Genomic DNA, 16,178 nt, shown 5'->3' on the forward strand with positions numbered 1-16,178 from the left:
CGACGTATATGAACACATACAGACCCTTACGGTCTTCGATAGGTTACCAATTAAAAAAACTACCCACAGCATACATTTAGTCCCTATTTGGGTTTTTTTTTTTTTTTTTTTTTTTTTTTTGGCATTGGAAGATATACCCCAAACAACATAAAATTTACAATACAATATCAACATTGTGGAAAATAATGTAAACAAATTATAATAAAAATAATAAAAAAACAAAAATTATAACAACTATTAAATATAAAATAATACAGTACAACAAACAGCCAAAATGACAACCTTTAATTTTTTTCTTTACATGCTCTCCAAATTCTGTAAAAAGCTACCATATTTTTACCATACCAAAGGCTTGCCAGCATATGTTCATATGATGCAGTAGATGTCCTCAGCTCAATCTAATCCTTAAAAGAGGTAGCATCTAAGTTCTTCCAATTTCGCAGCACCAGTCTTACAGCCATAATACATCCTGCAATGACTAGCCCAGTCTGTGCTTTAGATATTCCCTTCCGTAGAGTGGATGTATCACCAATAACACAAACTCTTGGTGAATAAAGTAAAGGTTGTCGCAGCCATTTCTCAAGGGTTTGAATAACTCTTTTCCAGAATATAGCAAATGACATGGCAGTTTCTTCATCTTTTAGTTGGCTGAAAAAATCATTTGCTGCTTTGTTTATTCCGGATTCGTCTTTGTTTTTTAGTTTGTCCGTTTCTGAAAGGATCAGATGTCAGAAGCACTTCAATAATCACGCGCTCGTTATTATTATCAGCTCAAGAAGTTTGTTATCGCTTTAGACGACCTTGTAAACAACTACGAGGCACTAGGTAGATTCTGCTCTTGTTCTTGGCTTTGTGGCTGTTCATCAGGATGACAACAAGGTTTGTTTAAGCTTGGGTCGACCATGGCTTGTTATTATATGTATATATTATTACGGTGTAATGTCTTGGCTGTGTATTTAAAAATGGTACTTCCTTTGTTTTCATTCTCCTGGCTTTCATGCTCTACAAGCTAGTGACATTTCTCTGTAAACCATTAGCATTTTGTTTTAACAAAATGTAAACCATTAACTTTTTTGTTGTGCTAGGCACCCTTTGGTACAGTACGGTTCGATTTTTGGTACCTGACAGTGACAGTGGAAACGAGGATAAAAGCATACCGAACCATACCACTTAGTGAAAACAGGACATAACATCAAATAATGCTTCCTTTGGGTAAATCTGTGAAATAACACTCTTTGTGTTGTGATTTCAAAAAGATCAGTGGACTTTCTCTCTGAGAAGGAAAATTCCCATTGAACTTTCTCTTGTAACTTGGCAAAGAATGTTTAGCATGTGCAGTTTTTTTTTTTTCATCTGTTCAACTATTTTGTTTATTTTCACACGTGTTAACGACTTCACAGCTTGCCCAGAACAACAGGGGAATTAGCCAACACAGGCTTGATTAAGCAAGCAAAAATATTGTACGACAGACCTGTGTGGTGCTGTTTAGAGATCGGAAAGTTTGTAGAGGCATAGAGATATGACAGATGTGCTGTGTACGTAGGTGTGTGTGTGTATCTGTAGCGGTTGGAGCTCATGGCCGCTGGATATGTATGTTCCAGCCAGAATGGCCATGTGAATGTGTGTGTGTGTGTGTGTGTGCTCACCTCTCTTATCTCCTGCAGATCCTTTCCTTTCATCTCCTTTCAGACCTACAGGGTACTAGGCAAACCCCTCCCTAAAATATAGTCCCCCACAACACACATACACACACACTCCAAGGCTGCTATCTCACTGCCACAGATGAGGACCTTCATGTACAGGCCAAATGACAGACCCCCACCATCCTCCACCACACACACACACACACATTCAAGTTGGTTTCCATCTCACCTGGCTCACTGTCCCCTCCTTCTCAGTTGAACATCTCTCCCTCCCTTTCTATCCTTCCCCTCCTGTTGTTTTTCTGCCTTTGCCTTGACTCTAATCTGAGCCTGTGTGACATCTGGAATGTCCTCTGGTTTTGATCGAGATAGTGAGAGAGAGTTGGGGGGGAAGTGATCGTTTGAACGCAGGCAGACACCTCTAAACACTGTAATTTGAAGCATCTATTGTGTTAATTACACAGTAAAGGTTCAGTTCTGTTCTCTCTATTTGTTTTTTTTTCAGGATCTTCAGTGACACTGTGGCAGACATGAAAACCCAAGAGCACCGTTCCAGCCCTCTGAAATCACACATACAGAGTGAGTATAGATAAGCTTGGGTCAAATAGTAATAATATGGACATTTGAAAGTTTTGTTCCATTCAACTCACACTATTTATAGTCACTAATATCTAAACTGCAAAAGTAGATGACCGTTTTGTAACATTAGCTTATCAGGTGAGTCCCATGACCTACTGACCAACATCTGGCCTGCATTCCTTTACGGATGGCTAGGGTGTAAACACACACATATGCACTCTAAATTCATTTGCACAAACACATTCTGGTACTTACAACAAAAAACAGACCTGCACACAGATATACGTGGTGGCCGGAGCGTAACCCTTCTTCTAACATAAACAGCAGACCTCACCTTTGAACTCCTCACCTTTCATCCTGCTAATTGGTCCGTGATGCTCTTCTTTCCTTCATGAACATTTCTGCGGCTAAAAATAAGTCCCCATTTCTTGCACCTAAAATAGAGCGCTTCAAAATTTCTCATCTTCCACTTTTAGGCTCTGTGTTATTTCTATTTATAACCTATTTTAACCTATTTATTTCTATTTTGGCCTACACAGGTTTATTAATCAAACTTTTTTGTAAAGACAGACTTCTGCAAAACAATTTCCCTTTCATCTGTTAATTTTCACCTTTTTTATTTCTCACTTTAATCTGCGCTCTTTATGACCGCTCTTTTTGACACTATCTTCTTGTGTAATGTTTAGTTTAGTCACCTTTACATTCTATTTAATAGAAAACGGTAAACTGTACCAAAGCTTTTCTTATTTGTCAAATAGTAATTAATATATGTGTGCCATCTTCTTTTATTTCCATTGTGTGACTGGTAGAGCTAAGTGTTGACGAGATCACTGGTTTTATGTCCAAAGAAACCTGATTAATTTTGGATGCACTGGAGTAGGGTTGGGTCGATAGACGATGCCATCGTCCAATAGACATCACAATGCTGAGCCTTCATCGCGATCCTCTGCCCCGCCCCTGTGGCAGCAGCAATTCGCTTGTGAAAAATACACACGGCCCCGATTACACTAATACGTCTTGGTTTTAAAATGGTATTTTAGAATAATAAAAATCCACGTCCACACTGGCGTTTTATCTAGCATTTCTGAAAAAATCTCTCCATTCACACTATACCACTATATACAGTTTATTAAGGACGTACCGCTGGATCGCGTCTCACTATAGTTATTAAACATGATATTTAATTAATTTTGTCTCATCTAACGACTCTTCTGTCTTTTTAATCTATCAGATAACTTGTCACAGCATCAGTACACTGCTTCAATCTTTCGCTTTAGTAATTTTAGCTTTAGTATTTTGTGCACCTTTTTTACCAACCAAGTTTGTCGGCGCCATTATAACGACACAGATCACTCTGCCTATTCATGCCAGAGTCCCAGGGAAAAAGTGATTGACAGGTGATAATTTTTATCATATTTTAATTTTTATCATTTTTTAAATTTTATATTAGTCCAATTTGGTCGACATCGCCCAACCCCACACTGGAGAGCTGTAGGAATGATTGAGTCTGGCAAATTAGTAATTGTAAACATACCATTTTTCCATATTTGTTCAATTTGTTATTTGTCAAGTCATCTGTTATGTTAGACAGTCGTGACATGTTTTGAGTTGTTGTTTAATGGTTATTTTGGTTGTTTAATGGTTATTTCACTTCAAGTAATAGAGTTTGTACTATAAGTTTCTATAAAGCATTCTTCTTTTATATTTTAAAGGACAGTTACTACTACGTCAGTTGTGTGGGTATAAGTGTGTATCAGAAGCATAAAGATGTATAAGTAAGCTGCAGCATGAACAAAAGCAGTACGCTGAGCTTGAATCAAAAGAGGATCAAACCTTTGCCTCAGGGTGAATTGGTACCTGGGCTTGTGAGATAGAATGAAAAGAGAACAGGTTCAAACCTTTTTTATTTGCTTTGTTACATATACTTATTTTCTTCAATTACAAATTCAAAGGCATTGTCTTATCTTGTTTTGACAGGTGATGCACGAACCCACTCCCAAATGAAGGGTCTCCAGTTTCGCAGCATTGCCCCCAAAGCCCCAGCAGTGGTTCCATCATCTGCTGTTTTGTCCTGCCAACCACCCTCAGCCCTTCCAGAAGCATCCACGGCTGTCAGCCCCAAATCCATCTTGGTCCCTGCCCAGAACTATGCACTCATGCAGGTGGCTGGACAAGAGGGGACCTTCTCATTGGTGGCCTTACCTCAGACACAACAGCAACAGCCAATCCAGAAGAACCTTAAGCTGCCTATTCCTAGGTACCAACCAGTGAGAAGCAAAAGCGCTCCAGAAAAAGGCGGTAACAAGATTCAGAGTCCAACAAAGGTTTCTGCAACCACACACGCTCAATCATCTATTTTAAAAACAGAACAGAGTTCAGAGCCACTGTCTGAGCAGCTAGTTTTGCCTGACACTCCTGCTTCATCTGATATTAGCATTGCACCCCTGCTGCCAGCTTCACATGTGGATCAAAAAGTGGAACAAAAGAGCGATGTCGGCCCACTCAGAAACCAGCCTTACCCTTCAGGAACCTCCCTTGTTGCTTCCATCAAGAAAATCTCACCAGTTAAAACACAAATAGAGTGTCCAGCCTCTGCTGGCAGTGCCATCACAGTCCTCTCTCCCACTATCTTTAGCAAAGCTGTTCAGATCATTCCATCTCCACCCAAGGGCAAGCTGCCCATCCTACCCTATGCCAAGGTGAAGAACTCCCTTCTGGCACCAACCAGCCTTGCCAGCACCCCATTTTCAGACAAGCAGACTGTAAGTTGGGCCAAAAGCAGCCCGAAAAACCCTACTGAAAACAAAGTCAAGTTCATAAATAACAAAGTTAAAACCGAAAGCCTTAGCCAAGATCTCAATAACACCCAGTTTAAGAAACCTTCAGGCAAAAAACCAGGGAGGAAGAGAAAGACCATGGAGGACATTTTAGCCTTCGAGGCCAGAAAGAAAAGATCCTTGTCGTTTTTCAGGAGGAGGGTACCTGAGAAACCTCCACCTGGTGTGCAGAATTCTGCCTCTCAGCAGAAGTTCCTGGACATATCTAAAAAGTATCGAAGTATTCGTCCCAAGCCTGTTCTAGTAATGGAAGCAACTATTCCACAACTTGTACCCCTTCCATCAATGTCCGCATCAGATAACCCTGATCAGGATCTCTTAGCAGGACAGCAGATATCAGGGAAAACATTGAGCGAACCACAGTCTTCACAAGCTACTGATCGGCAGCCTGTGCTTAATTGTAAAGTTAACAGTGGAGTCATTTACACATCAAGTCGTCTGCTGCACCGATGTCCTACCTGCAACAGGTGTTTCCAGTTCAAACATCACTTGCAGAGCCACATGAACAGCCACAGTAACCTCCGGCCCTATGTCTGCCCAGTGTGCAGGAAGGCCTACGCTCACTCAGGCAGTCTCAGCACTCATATGAAACTCCACCATGCGGAAAGCAAACCCCGGAAGAGCCTTTGCTGTGAATTCTGTGAGAAATCTTTTGGCTATGTTGGTGTCTACTTCAGCCATTTGAGAGAGGTGCACCGGGTAATACTTACCGTTGAGCCGTCCATCAGTCAACATGAAGAAAGCATTTCAGTTGAAGAGTAAGAATAAAATATTTACATTTAAACTTTGATTCGTTCTAAAGCTTTATTCAACCGTTTCTCAGTTGATCACAGTTTATTCCCTATAGTTTTTAAAATGGCACGAAAATATGACTCACAAATGTGACTCAGAAAAACTCAGTGGTAAACTGTTAGAAGAGATTCATCTTAACAATGGCAAATAACTTTGATAGAAATGTATAGTATGATTCAGACTGTCAGTATGCCAATATCTACACACCTTTCATTGTTTTGTTGGACTACTTTTAGCCTTGATGATAGTCTCTGCTCTCAACCAGGTTCAGTTCCTATGATGTAGTTCCTATAGAATTTTTAGGTGCTGTTTACACTGGTGTTTTTTTAAACAGACATGTTTTGTTATGGTTACTCCAGTGTCCACCCTATTCCTGTAGCTTTGACCCATGAAAACAGAGCATTTTGAAATCATTGAAGACCCTGTTTTAGTGTTACATTTCTGTATTAAGTGACTGAAATGCAAACTTTTGAAAAAGGAAATAAGGCTCGCCATAATCACTCTCTGTCTAGTATTCTGAAATATTGCGTATCTTTCCCTGATTCATCAAACCACTCTCATATGACCATTACACAACCTGTAGACTGCAAGAACAGATGTAAAATATGGACCTGCCCATTTAGCAAAAACAGTCATGTATCAATCATTTTTAAAAACTCTACTCTGTATGAGGAGCATTTTCATTCTAAAATGCAGCTTTAAAGGGCACTTATGATGAAAATTATCTTTTGGAAGCTGTTGGACATAACTGTGTGTAGTTATAGTGTGTCCACTGTCATATTGGAGTGATATAAAGACAATATGTCTCTTTTTTTTTTCAAATTTCCTGACTTTAAAATAGGACCCAAATCCCTCCCATTTTGAGGCCCACCGCAACGTGACGCAGGAGTGCGATTTCCCCACGAACCGAATTGATTGTCAGCCGCATATTAACATGTCTCCGTATTAATGCGTATAATCATATCAACAAGACAGGATGTGCACAAAGCAACCAGGATTAAAAGATCTGTTCAGCTCTCTGTAATCATCAATCATCATCAAATGTTATCAAGATTGAGTTTTACAAGTTTAAAATGTTTTTAAACAGCCTGTATCCACTATTTAAAACCCTGCATCCACTATTCAACAAGTGGATCACAATCTTTTAGCCTTAAGTTGTCCTAAAGACATGTAAACATGTACGTGGATGTTTTTATAAACAGGCTTCCTCTGCTTTCGTTTTTTTTTTTTTTTTTTTTTTTAATTAATGCATTTTAAAGACATGCCGAACCAACAGGTGGTGATAATGACACTTATGCTGGGTTCACACCAAACACAAGAATTTGCATGAGTAAATTTTCCAGAGTTTTGGAAAATCTTCACCCTGGTCAGAGTTTTCAGAAAGTATTGGTTTCAATCACCTGACACTGCGTTTACATGTTGACAAACAGCCAAACCACGTAGAAAAATGTGCAGTTTTGAAAATACCCCTATTTGTGTGGACAGGGCCTAAAACTATTCAACTACACCTATGTTGTGTCCCAATTCACATATTCTAGGCCCTAAAAGTATACACTTTTTTTGTAAAGGAAAAGTATATACTTTTGAGTGTGTAACAGAAGAGTAAGCAAGCTTTGGGACATACTACTTAGTCATTAACAGATCGCTATAGTTACATCCCCTGTCAATCATCTCTCAACACATCATCCACATTTCTTTCATATTTAATTTCCTAATTTATTGGAGAAGCAGCAGGAGGATAAAATGCTGTTCATGAGTCTTTCATGCAGAGAAATCTCCTCAGGTCTTTGGGTAATTATGCATTCAGATGTTAATGTCCAAACATATCTTGATATAAGTTCACGTTGTTGTTATAGATTAAGTATAACACGGAAAACACATAAGTTCTAGTTGGCTACATTTTGATTAACAGTCATTCAAACTACTTTACCGAAGCCTCTACTTGATGGTTGGTCTCGCGTATCCACCATGTTTGTAGTTTATCTACACTTTTCCCCCACCTTTGTAGTTTAAATTAATTTCATGTCAAATGCTTAACGTATTGTGGGCAATATTAGCGGTTAGAGTATTGATGTTTCTACACTTTTGGTATTTTTAATTGAAATAGTAGACCATCCAGGAACCTTTGGAAAACTCTATTCCACAAACTATGGTTTGGGACATGCTAATTCTGTTTTTGAATACTATTTAGGATGTATATTATGCAAATTGGGAAGCAGCACTAGTCTTATCTTAGAAAGTTTTATTTTGACTGCAAATATTCCTCGTCCTGCAGGTCTTCGGAAGTTGATGAACAGGCCTCAGAACAGCGCGTTGACCCAGTGGAGCTACAAATTAAGTGTGGGCGCTGCCAGGCCATCACACCTACCTTTGCTGACATGAAGCTGCATTTATTGTACGTCCACGGGGAGGAGGTCCAGGTGCGACTAAGGGACGGGGCCATGCACGGGGGCCGGGAAGCTGAGGATGAACTGGTCAAGCATGCAGCGCATTACTGGAGGCAGCTCAATGAGAAACGCAATCTTGTTCACTGCGGCACCTGCAACGAGGAGTTCTTTTCCTTTTCCAAGTTTAAACACCACCTCCATTCTAACCATCAAGAGAGTCCAGAAGAGGAGGAGGAGGAGGAGGAGAAAGAAGAAAAGATGGTGATAGGTAAGGGTCTAAGTAAAGATATATCCCTGAGGGTGGGATCTCACTTTAACTGCATCCTTTGCAGTAAGGTGTTTAATAAGAAACAAGAGGTTATTGAGCATTGGAGCGCACAGCACAACTGTGAAAATCCCACCCTACTTTGGGATGTTCTGGACTTTAAAGGGGAGAACTTGCCTACTGATGGGCCAAATTAACTGTAATTTGGGTAATTTATTATTTGCTCCACTTGTCGACTTTGTGTTTTGTGCAGGATGCGGTGACATTAATGCAAAAAAAAAATATCACTACTAGATTTATTTTTAAGTTGTTGATCTTTTGTAATGCTTGGATTTAATGGTGTTTATTTGTTTTGTGTTTTTGTTTTTTCTCTTTAACATTTGGATGTGATATGCATTACAACTTTATATATTCATAAAATATTCATCTTAAACCTCAAATTCAGTCCATAGCACAGGTGCAGATGTAATATAACTGCCCGTAAGGATGATAATCATATTATTTTGTGGAGATGTAGTGTGTTAGTGACTGCTTCAGATGAGTGAATCAGGTGAAACAGACTAACAAACGCTCATCAAAAACACATTGCCACTCGGCCAAATTGACAATTTGCAATTGACTGAATACAAACGGGGCATGATTAGCATGCTTGAAATAACATGTCAGAGAACTTTCTAAGTAACACCAATAATCAATGACGTTCCACGAATACATATAGATAAACACATAGTTTGAAAAATAAATAATTCCTCTGCTGAGAGTCACTTTTCAGCAGGGGAGGTCCAAAAATAAGGACTTAAAATATCCCTTAAAAAAGAACTCCATTTGGTCAAGCTTTATCTGTTAGATTCAGTATGAACGTGTGTGTATGGTTGTGTCATAAATATTGTGTGTTGTGTTTTTGGATGGAAATGCTATATATTTAAACTATTTTTCCATGGTGAAATGTGTGGTGATTTATATTATCAGTCTGTTCAAGCATGTGTTTCCGTTCATTAAAAAGGGTAAAGTAATGTTTTTAAAAAACTACCTATTGTTATACAGAGCATCCGGAAAGTATTCATAGCGCTTCACTTTTTCCACATTTTTTATGTTACAGCCTTATTCCAACATGGATTAAATTAATTATTTCCTCAAATATCCACACATAATACCCCATAATGACAATGTGAAATTTTTTTTTTTTTGAAATTGTTGCAAATTTATTAAAAATAAAAAACCTGAAAAATCACATGTACAGAAGTATTTGCAGCCTTTGCCGTGAAGCTCTTAATTGAGCTCAGGTGCATTCTGTTTCCACTGATCATTGTTGAGATGTTTCAGCAGCTTAATTGGAGATCACCTGTGGTAAATTCAGTTGATTGGACATGATTTAAAAAGGCATAAACCTGTCGCAGGGTTGATGGTGCATGTCAAAGCACAAACCAAGCATGAAGACAAAGGAATTGACTGTAGACCTCCGAGGCAGGATTATCTCGAGGCACAAGGCTGGGGAAGGTTACAGAGAAATTTCTGCTGCTCTGAAAGCTCCAATGAGCACAGTGGGAAACTGTTTGGAACCACCAGGACTCTTTCAGAGCTGGCCAGCCATCTAAGCTGAGTGAACGGGGGAGAAGGGCCTTAGTCAGGGAGGTGATCAATAACCCGATGGTCACTCTGTCTGAGCTCCAGCGTTTTTCTGTGGAGAGAGGAGAACCTTACAGAAACCATCTGTGCAGCAATCCACCAGTCAGGCTTGTATGGTAGAGTGGCCAGATGGAAGCCACTCCTCAATTTGCCAAAAGGCATCTGAAGGACTCTCTGACCATAAGAAACAAAATTCTCTGGTCTGATGAGACTAAAATTGAACTCTTTGGAGTAAATGTCAGGCGTTAAGTTTGGAGAAAACCAGGCACCGCTCAGTGAAACATTGTGGTGGCAGCATCATGCTGTGGGAATGTTTTTTAGCAGCATGAACTGGAAGACTAATCAGGATAGAGGGAAAGATGAATGCAGCAAAAAAAATTTTCACATTGTCGTTATGGGGTATTATGTGTAGAATTTTGAGGAAATAAATCAATTTAATGCATGTTGGAATAAAGCTGTAACATAAAAAATGTAGAAAAAGTGTAGCGCTCTGAATACTTTCCGGATGCACTGTATATGTATACTTGTATAGATAAAGTACAAATATATATAGATAAATACTATATGCAGCTGTATATTGAGAATATATATTTAATAATTAATGATGAGATATATATTTAACTGTTACAATGTCTTAATTATTTTAATCCAACCTGCAGCTTCGACTACACTATCAAAGGTTTGAGCACACTTGACAGAATTTGTCTAAAGGCCAGTGCATAAGGTTTCAAAGTAAACATTTATTCACCATATATATACACAAGTCCACTCCATGTGATGTGAATTTCCTTACAAAACAAAATTCAAAGAAATGGATGTTAGATCTAAACATTGGACAGTATCCAGCAAACATGGGATCTCTTTCTATATCACTGACACACCACTGGCATTAGTGGCGATGAAAGCTAACTGTGTTGTCACCTGAACACATGCAAAGACTACAGCCAAACAGCAATCACTTGTCTGAATTATACAAAACAGCTGTCTATATCAGTAGCTGAATTCATTATTCAAAAAAAGGTCAACTGCATGCATTCAAACAGTAAACAAAGTGGCTCTTGCTTTATCTTTTTTAATATAAATAATGTTGATCACTTTCTTCATTTCAGATGGCTCATGTTTTCGAAATATATTTGCATATTGATATAGGTAAGAATTAGAACAGTGCTTTGTCTTAACACTTTTGCTTTTATGCAGTGGCTAATTTGTTAAATTGTACATCCAATTTTGCTCTTCCTTTCTCTCTCTCTCTCTCTCTCTCTCTCTTTCTCTGACAACACTGATGATTATCAATTCAGCATGCTTAACCCTTGTGCACTGTTCAAATGTACTACCCTTTTGTTATGGTAGTGATGAAAACATCCATTGAATTAAATTGCTGTAAAAATGCATCAGATTATTTTTTTCATAATCTGTTAATCAACCTCAGTCCTGATCAAAACTACTAAATTGTTTAGAAAATTACAGGATTTTAACTCTTTATTTGCTAAATTCACAATTTGATGTCACTGATCTGGTGAAGAAAAAAAACACATAAAAATTACATTTTTTAATATAAAAATAATTGTGGGCTGGTTTTTTTTACCTTTTATTTCAGTCTTGGAGATGAGAAACAATTAGTTACAATATTGTCTTTGATGCATTGCTAGATTTTCATTATTCCCACTTATTTACTGTTGGTGGCTGTTTTTCCCCATTGACTTCCATTATACGCACATTTGATGTTGCATAAATACAGTCTTTGTTTTTGTTTGCTCCATGTAGTTCTGAGAGCTGAGATGCATATTTGGATTTTCTCAGACACATCAAGGAAAGTGCGTAAAGGTCACTCTCACACACTCAGACACACATACACACTTTTATTTGCTGTTTTGCACCATATAAAATCCAAAAACTACGCTTTTTTTTTTGGCACAGGCCCATCTGAAGGGTAAATTGTGCCAACTGATGATCAACAGTAAAAATGACAAATTTGACCTCTTCCCAACAGGGAAAACCACCAACAATAAAAAATGCATGATTATATGGTGTCATGGTTTTGTAATAAAAAATGTGGTTATAATGGAAGTCAATAGGGCAAAGCCACCAACACAAAATTAGGGAGAAAACTATATATTTAATCAAAAAGAATACATCAAAGGCAATGTTGTTTTACATTTCCAAGACATTTCTAAAAGATTTTTTTAAAAAAACAATCCACAATTACTTTTTATATTGAAAATACGTCATTTTGTGTTTTTTATTTTATTATAATTTTTTTTATTGAATCAGTGACATCACTTGTGAATGAGTTAAAATCCTGTGATTTTTCTAAACAATTTATAGGTTTTGATCTGGACTGAGGTTGATCAACAGATATATGCAAAAACAAATATTTATCTAATGCATTTTTTAATTTAGTGGATGTTTTCATTTCAAACATAACAAATGTGTTGTAAATTTGCCCAAAGTGTATTGTTGAGTGTTTTTTTTTTTTATCAAAGCATTTAAGCAAAATATGTGTAAAAATAAGATTTTTCACCAAAAATAATTCTGCTATCTGAAACACAAGTTATGGCAAAATTAAGACTCAAATCACCCCAGCGTGGATAAAAACATCCCAACAATAGAGAAGGGTTAAAGACATAGTTTTCCCAAAAATACACATTTTTTCACTAATTACTCTCCCTCAAGTGGTTTCAAACCTTTATGAGTTTCTTTATTCTGTTCAACACTAAAGAAGATACTTTGAAGAAAGCTGGAAACCTGTAACCTCACGACTTTCATAGTAGAAAAATAAATAAAACAGAAGTCAAAGGTTACATGTTTCCAACTTTCTTTAAAATATCTTATTTAGTGTTCAGAAGAAAGAAACTCAAAGGTTTGAAATGTAAAGGGTGAGTAAAAGAATTTCCAGCCAATGTCATCGGTGCGTTATTAATAATCTGATCGCCCAAAGTTGTCCATTGGAGGTTACTGAATGCTAGTGATCATCAGGGCGCTATTAACCATCTGAAGTTTGAGGAGAGTATTCCCTGAAGGGTGACAATATGCTGAAATACAGTATATGATAATATTATTTTTACCCCAATTTGCAGTCTGAAGAAGCTGAAAGTCATTTCTAGTCTGCAGATTTTGACAGCAAGTTTTTCAGAAAATGACTATGTAAAATAGAGGGGCGAAGCAGTGGCGCAGTAGGTAGTGCTATCGCCTCACAGCAAGAAGGTCGCTGGTTCGAACCTCAGCTCAGTTGGCATTTCTGTGAGGACTTTGCATGTTCTCCCTGCATTTGTGTGGGTTTCCTCCGGGTGCTCCGGTTTCCCCCACAGTCCAAAGACATGCTGCAGGTGAATTGGGTAGGCTAAATTGTCCGCAGTGTTTGAGGGTGACAGGCCCAGACGACAGGACGGCCGGAATGTGTATAAAACATTTTTTTTAAAGTCGTTATCGTATGGACAAGTCTAAAATGGCTTGTTCCAAAGAGCCGACCCCACAACCGTACAGGACTAAGGCCAAAGAAGAAGAAGACATTGTAAAATAGAGCTGTTTTAAAACAGTTTATTAAGTTGAGGACAGGCTGAATGTGTAGCTTACTACATTATACCATATCTACTGTATCGTAATTGATTTCTGTTTAAAAATAATATGAATTTAGTGATGATTAAAAAAAATGTGTTAGTGTGTTCAAACCTTTCAGTGGTGTACGTTCTGTAAACATTGTTCTGTCATCTCCTTGAACGGGTGCTGTGTAAAATGAACTGATAAAGTTCGCTAACATTACATTCTTGGCAAAAAAACCGGGCTGCAAATCCCAAAGCACCATTTAATTTTGTCTTTCACAGTTGAATTCATATTTTAGATAACCCAGAGTCAATAATGTTGATCTTCGCAGTCATCAAACTGACTGCTTGTCTTGTTGAAATTGCCCCTTAAATGTGTTCATTGTGAAACTAGTCTTTGGTGGATTGCTCTTGGCTGATTTAACCTTACAATGAGAACGAAAAGCAATGTTTTGTTTAAAATGTGCTCTTACTATGTTCAAAGTGATTGATTGTTTAAACATAGCCAAACCATTTGAATTGGTTTAATATTTCAGACTTTAGGCCTTTATTAGGCCCAAAGTATACTTAGTTTGTGTACACTTGGAAATGCTTGAAAAAACCTGTTGAATGCACAGTTTTTCAGAGTATACTTAATACTTTTGTCATTATGATCACTAAAATAGTTTCTTTACTCCTTAAAAATGGCGTAGTTAAAATTGTTATTCATCCAGACAAAAACACCTTTGTGGACAATTTAAGTAAAGCAAAGTAATTCAAAGTAGGAATGCACAACACAATCTCAAGGCAATTCATACATTTTATTTCAATTTGCTCATTCATCACCAATGATGTTTAGGGGTGGGGGTTGTGGGAATGTCTCCTTTTAAAATTGTATGCACTTCAAAAGTTAAGATATTTGTTCAAATTACTCATTTAAAATGAGCCTAAACTACACAATTCTTCAGTTTTTGTGGGTATAACTTAATTGTTTTATGTTCAATCCACCTAAATTTGTGAGACCTTTTTAAGTTAACTTAATTCCTTCATATTGTCCCAACACAAATCAATTGTGCGCAACCGAGCATTTTTAAAGGGCACCTATTGTACCCCATTGTTCAAGCTTTAATATAAACTTTTTGTCTCTCCATAATGTGTCTGTAAAGTTCCAGCTCAATATACCCATCAGAATATTAATTATGCCTTTTTGAATCTGGGAAATTTGAGCTGTTTTAACATTTCAGCTGTTGTTGTTGCCTGTGCGTTTACTGCAAATGAGCTGGTCCTCCTCGCCCACCATTCCCACGTACGTGTCAGAGCCATAGCCTTCACGTAGACAAACAGCACGGTGATGGACAAGAATGAAGCAGATCTCCCCTACTATAATAAGAACTTTCCCAACTGTTATTTGTTATATTTGTTGGATTTGTATTTTTGAGGAGTTAATTCAAGCCTTTCTGCAATGATGAGTCGCACACAATGTAATTATACAGATTGTTCGCCCACATGTGCACACACACACGTTTACTTTTTGAACTATATTTGGACGGCGAACATGACAGGATACACGTTAATATTCACTACTGTATGGATATCCATTACAGGTTCTATTATGATTTTACGCGTTAATACGAAGACTTGTTAATGCGCGGCTGTCAATTAATTATGTTTTAAACTTCTAGAACTTATTCTTGATCGCATTTGATTATGATTGATGTTCACAGCAAGCTGAACAGATCTTTTAATCCTACTTTTTGCATGTCCTGTCCTGTGGATATGATTATGCTCATTACTACGAAGACTTGTTAATACACGGCTGTCAATCAATTCGGTGGGCGGGGAATCCAGACTTCTATGTCATGTTGCGGTTGGCCTCAGAATTGCAGGAATATGGATCTTATTTTAACGTCAGGAAATTTAAATAAATAGAATTATTATGTTTCTAACACTCCAATATAACAGTGGACACACTATACCCACACACAGTTCTGTCCAAACAGCTACCAAAAGATGATTTTCATCATAGGTGCTCTTTAACAGTGTATATTTTCATACAAACGAAATTGTATAAATTCCTTCAAAATACTTCAATACTTAAAATAGTTACATTTTTTGTTAAGAAATCAGAATGAAATGTATGATATGACAGTTATATCTGCAGGATATTGGCAGTCCTATAATAGCCATCCTGTTTGTAATCAGGCTCAGAAACATGCAAATCAAGGAATATATTATTCTATCTATTGGTTATTGGCTTCCAAATATGACGGGTCATCAATCTTGGAAAAATTTTCATATCAGTGCATCTCTAATTCAAAGCACATATTTGAGCTACAAGTATATTGTCACACATAGTAAAATCTAATGAAATCTAGCACACTGTGCACATACCATAGCGTACACATAAAAACCAAGTATACTTTGGGCTTCGTTCAACACATTCTTTGTGGTTCACAAGTGTCATTTTCCAGCTCTGAATATTCTCCTGCCACTGTGATAGTGTGTCTCTGTTTGTGGCTCTAGCGAAACTA

The 16,178-nt window shown here is 37.6% G+C and overlaps 1 protein-coding gene across 11 annotated transcripts in view; it reads left to right on the plus strand.

Moving 5' to 3' along the window:
• znf438 (zinc finger protein 438) overlaps positions 1–16,178 on the plus strand; it is a 105,408-nt gene that overhangs the window by 74,773 nt on the left and 14,457 nt on the right. For 5 of the 11 annotated variants that reach the window (XR_015503612.1, XR_015503611.1, XR_015503615.1 and 2 more), the window contains 3 exons: positions 2,149–2,222; positions 4,200–5,817; positions 8,127–8,506. Coding sequence is in view for 4 of the 11 variants with exons in the window: in XM_087275449.1 (XP_087131575.1) it covers positions 2,174–2,222; positions 4,200–5,817; positions 8,127–8,506 (2,047 nt within the window). In the remaining 7 variants the exon portion in view is untranslated. 11 annotated transcript variants of the gene reach the window in all.

This window comes from Danio rerio, chromosome 12 (genome assembly GCF_052040795.2).
Source record: "Danio rerio strain M-AB ecotype USA chromosome 12, GRCz13ab, whole genome shotgun sequence".
NCBI lineage: Eukaryota > Metazoa > Chordata > Actinopteri > Cypriniformes > Danionidae > Danio > Danio rerio.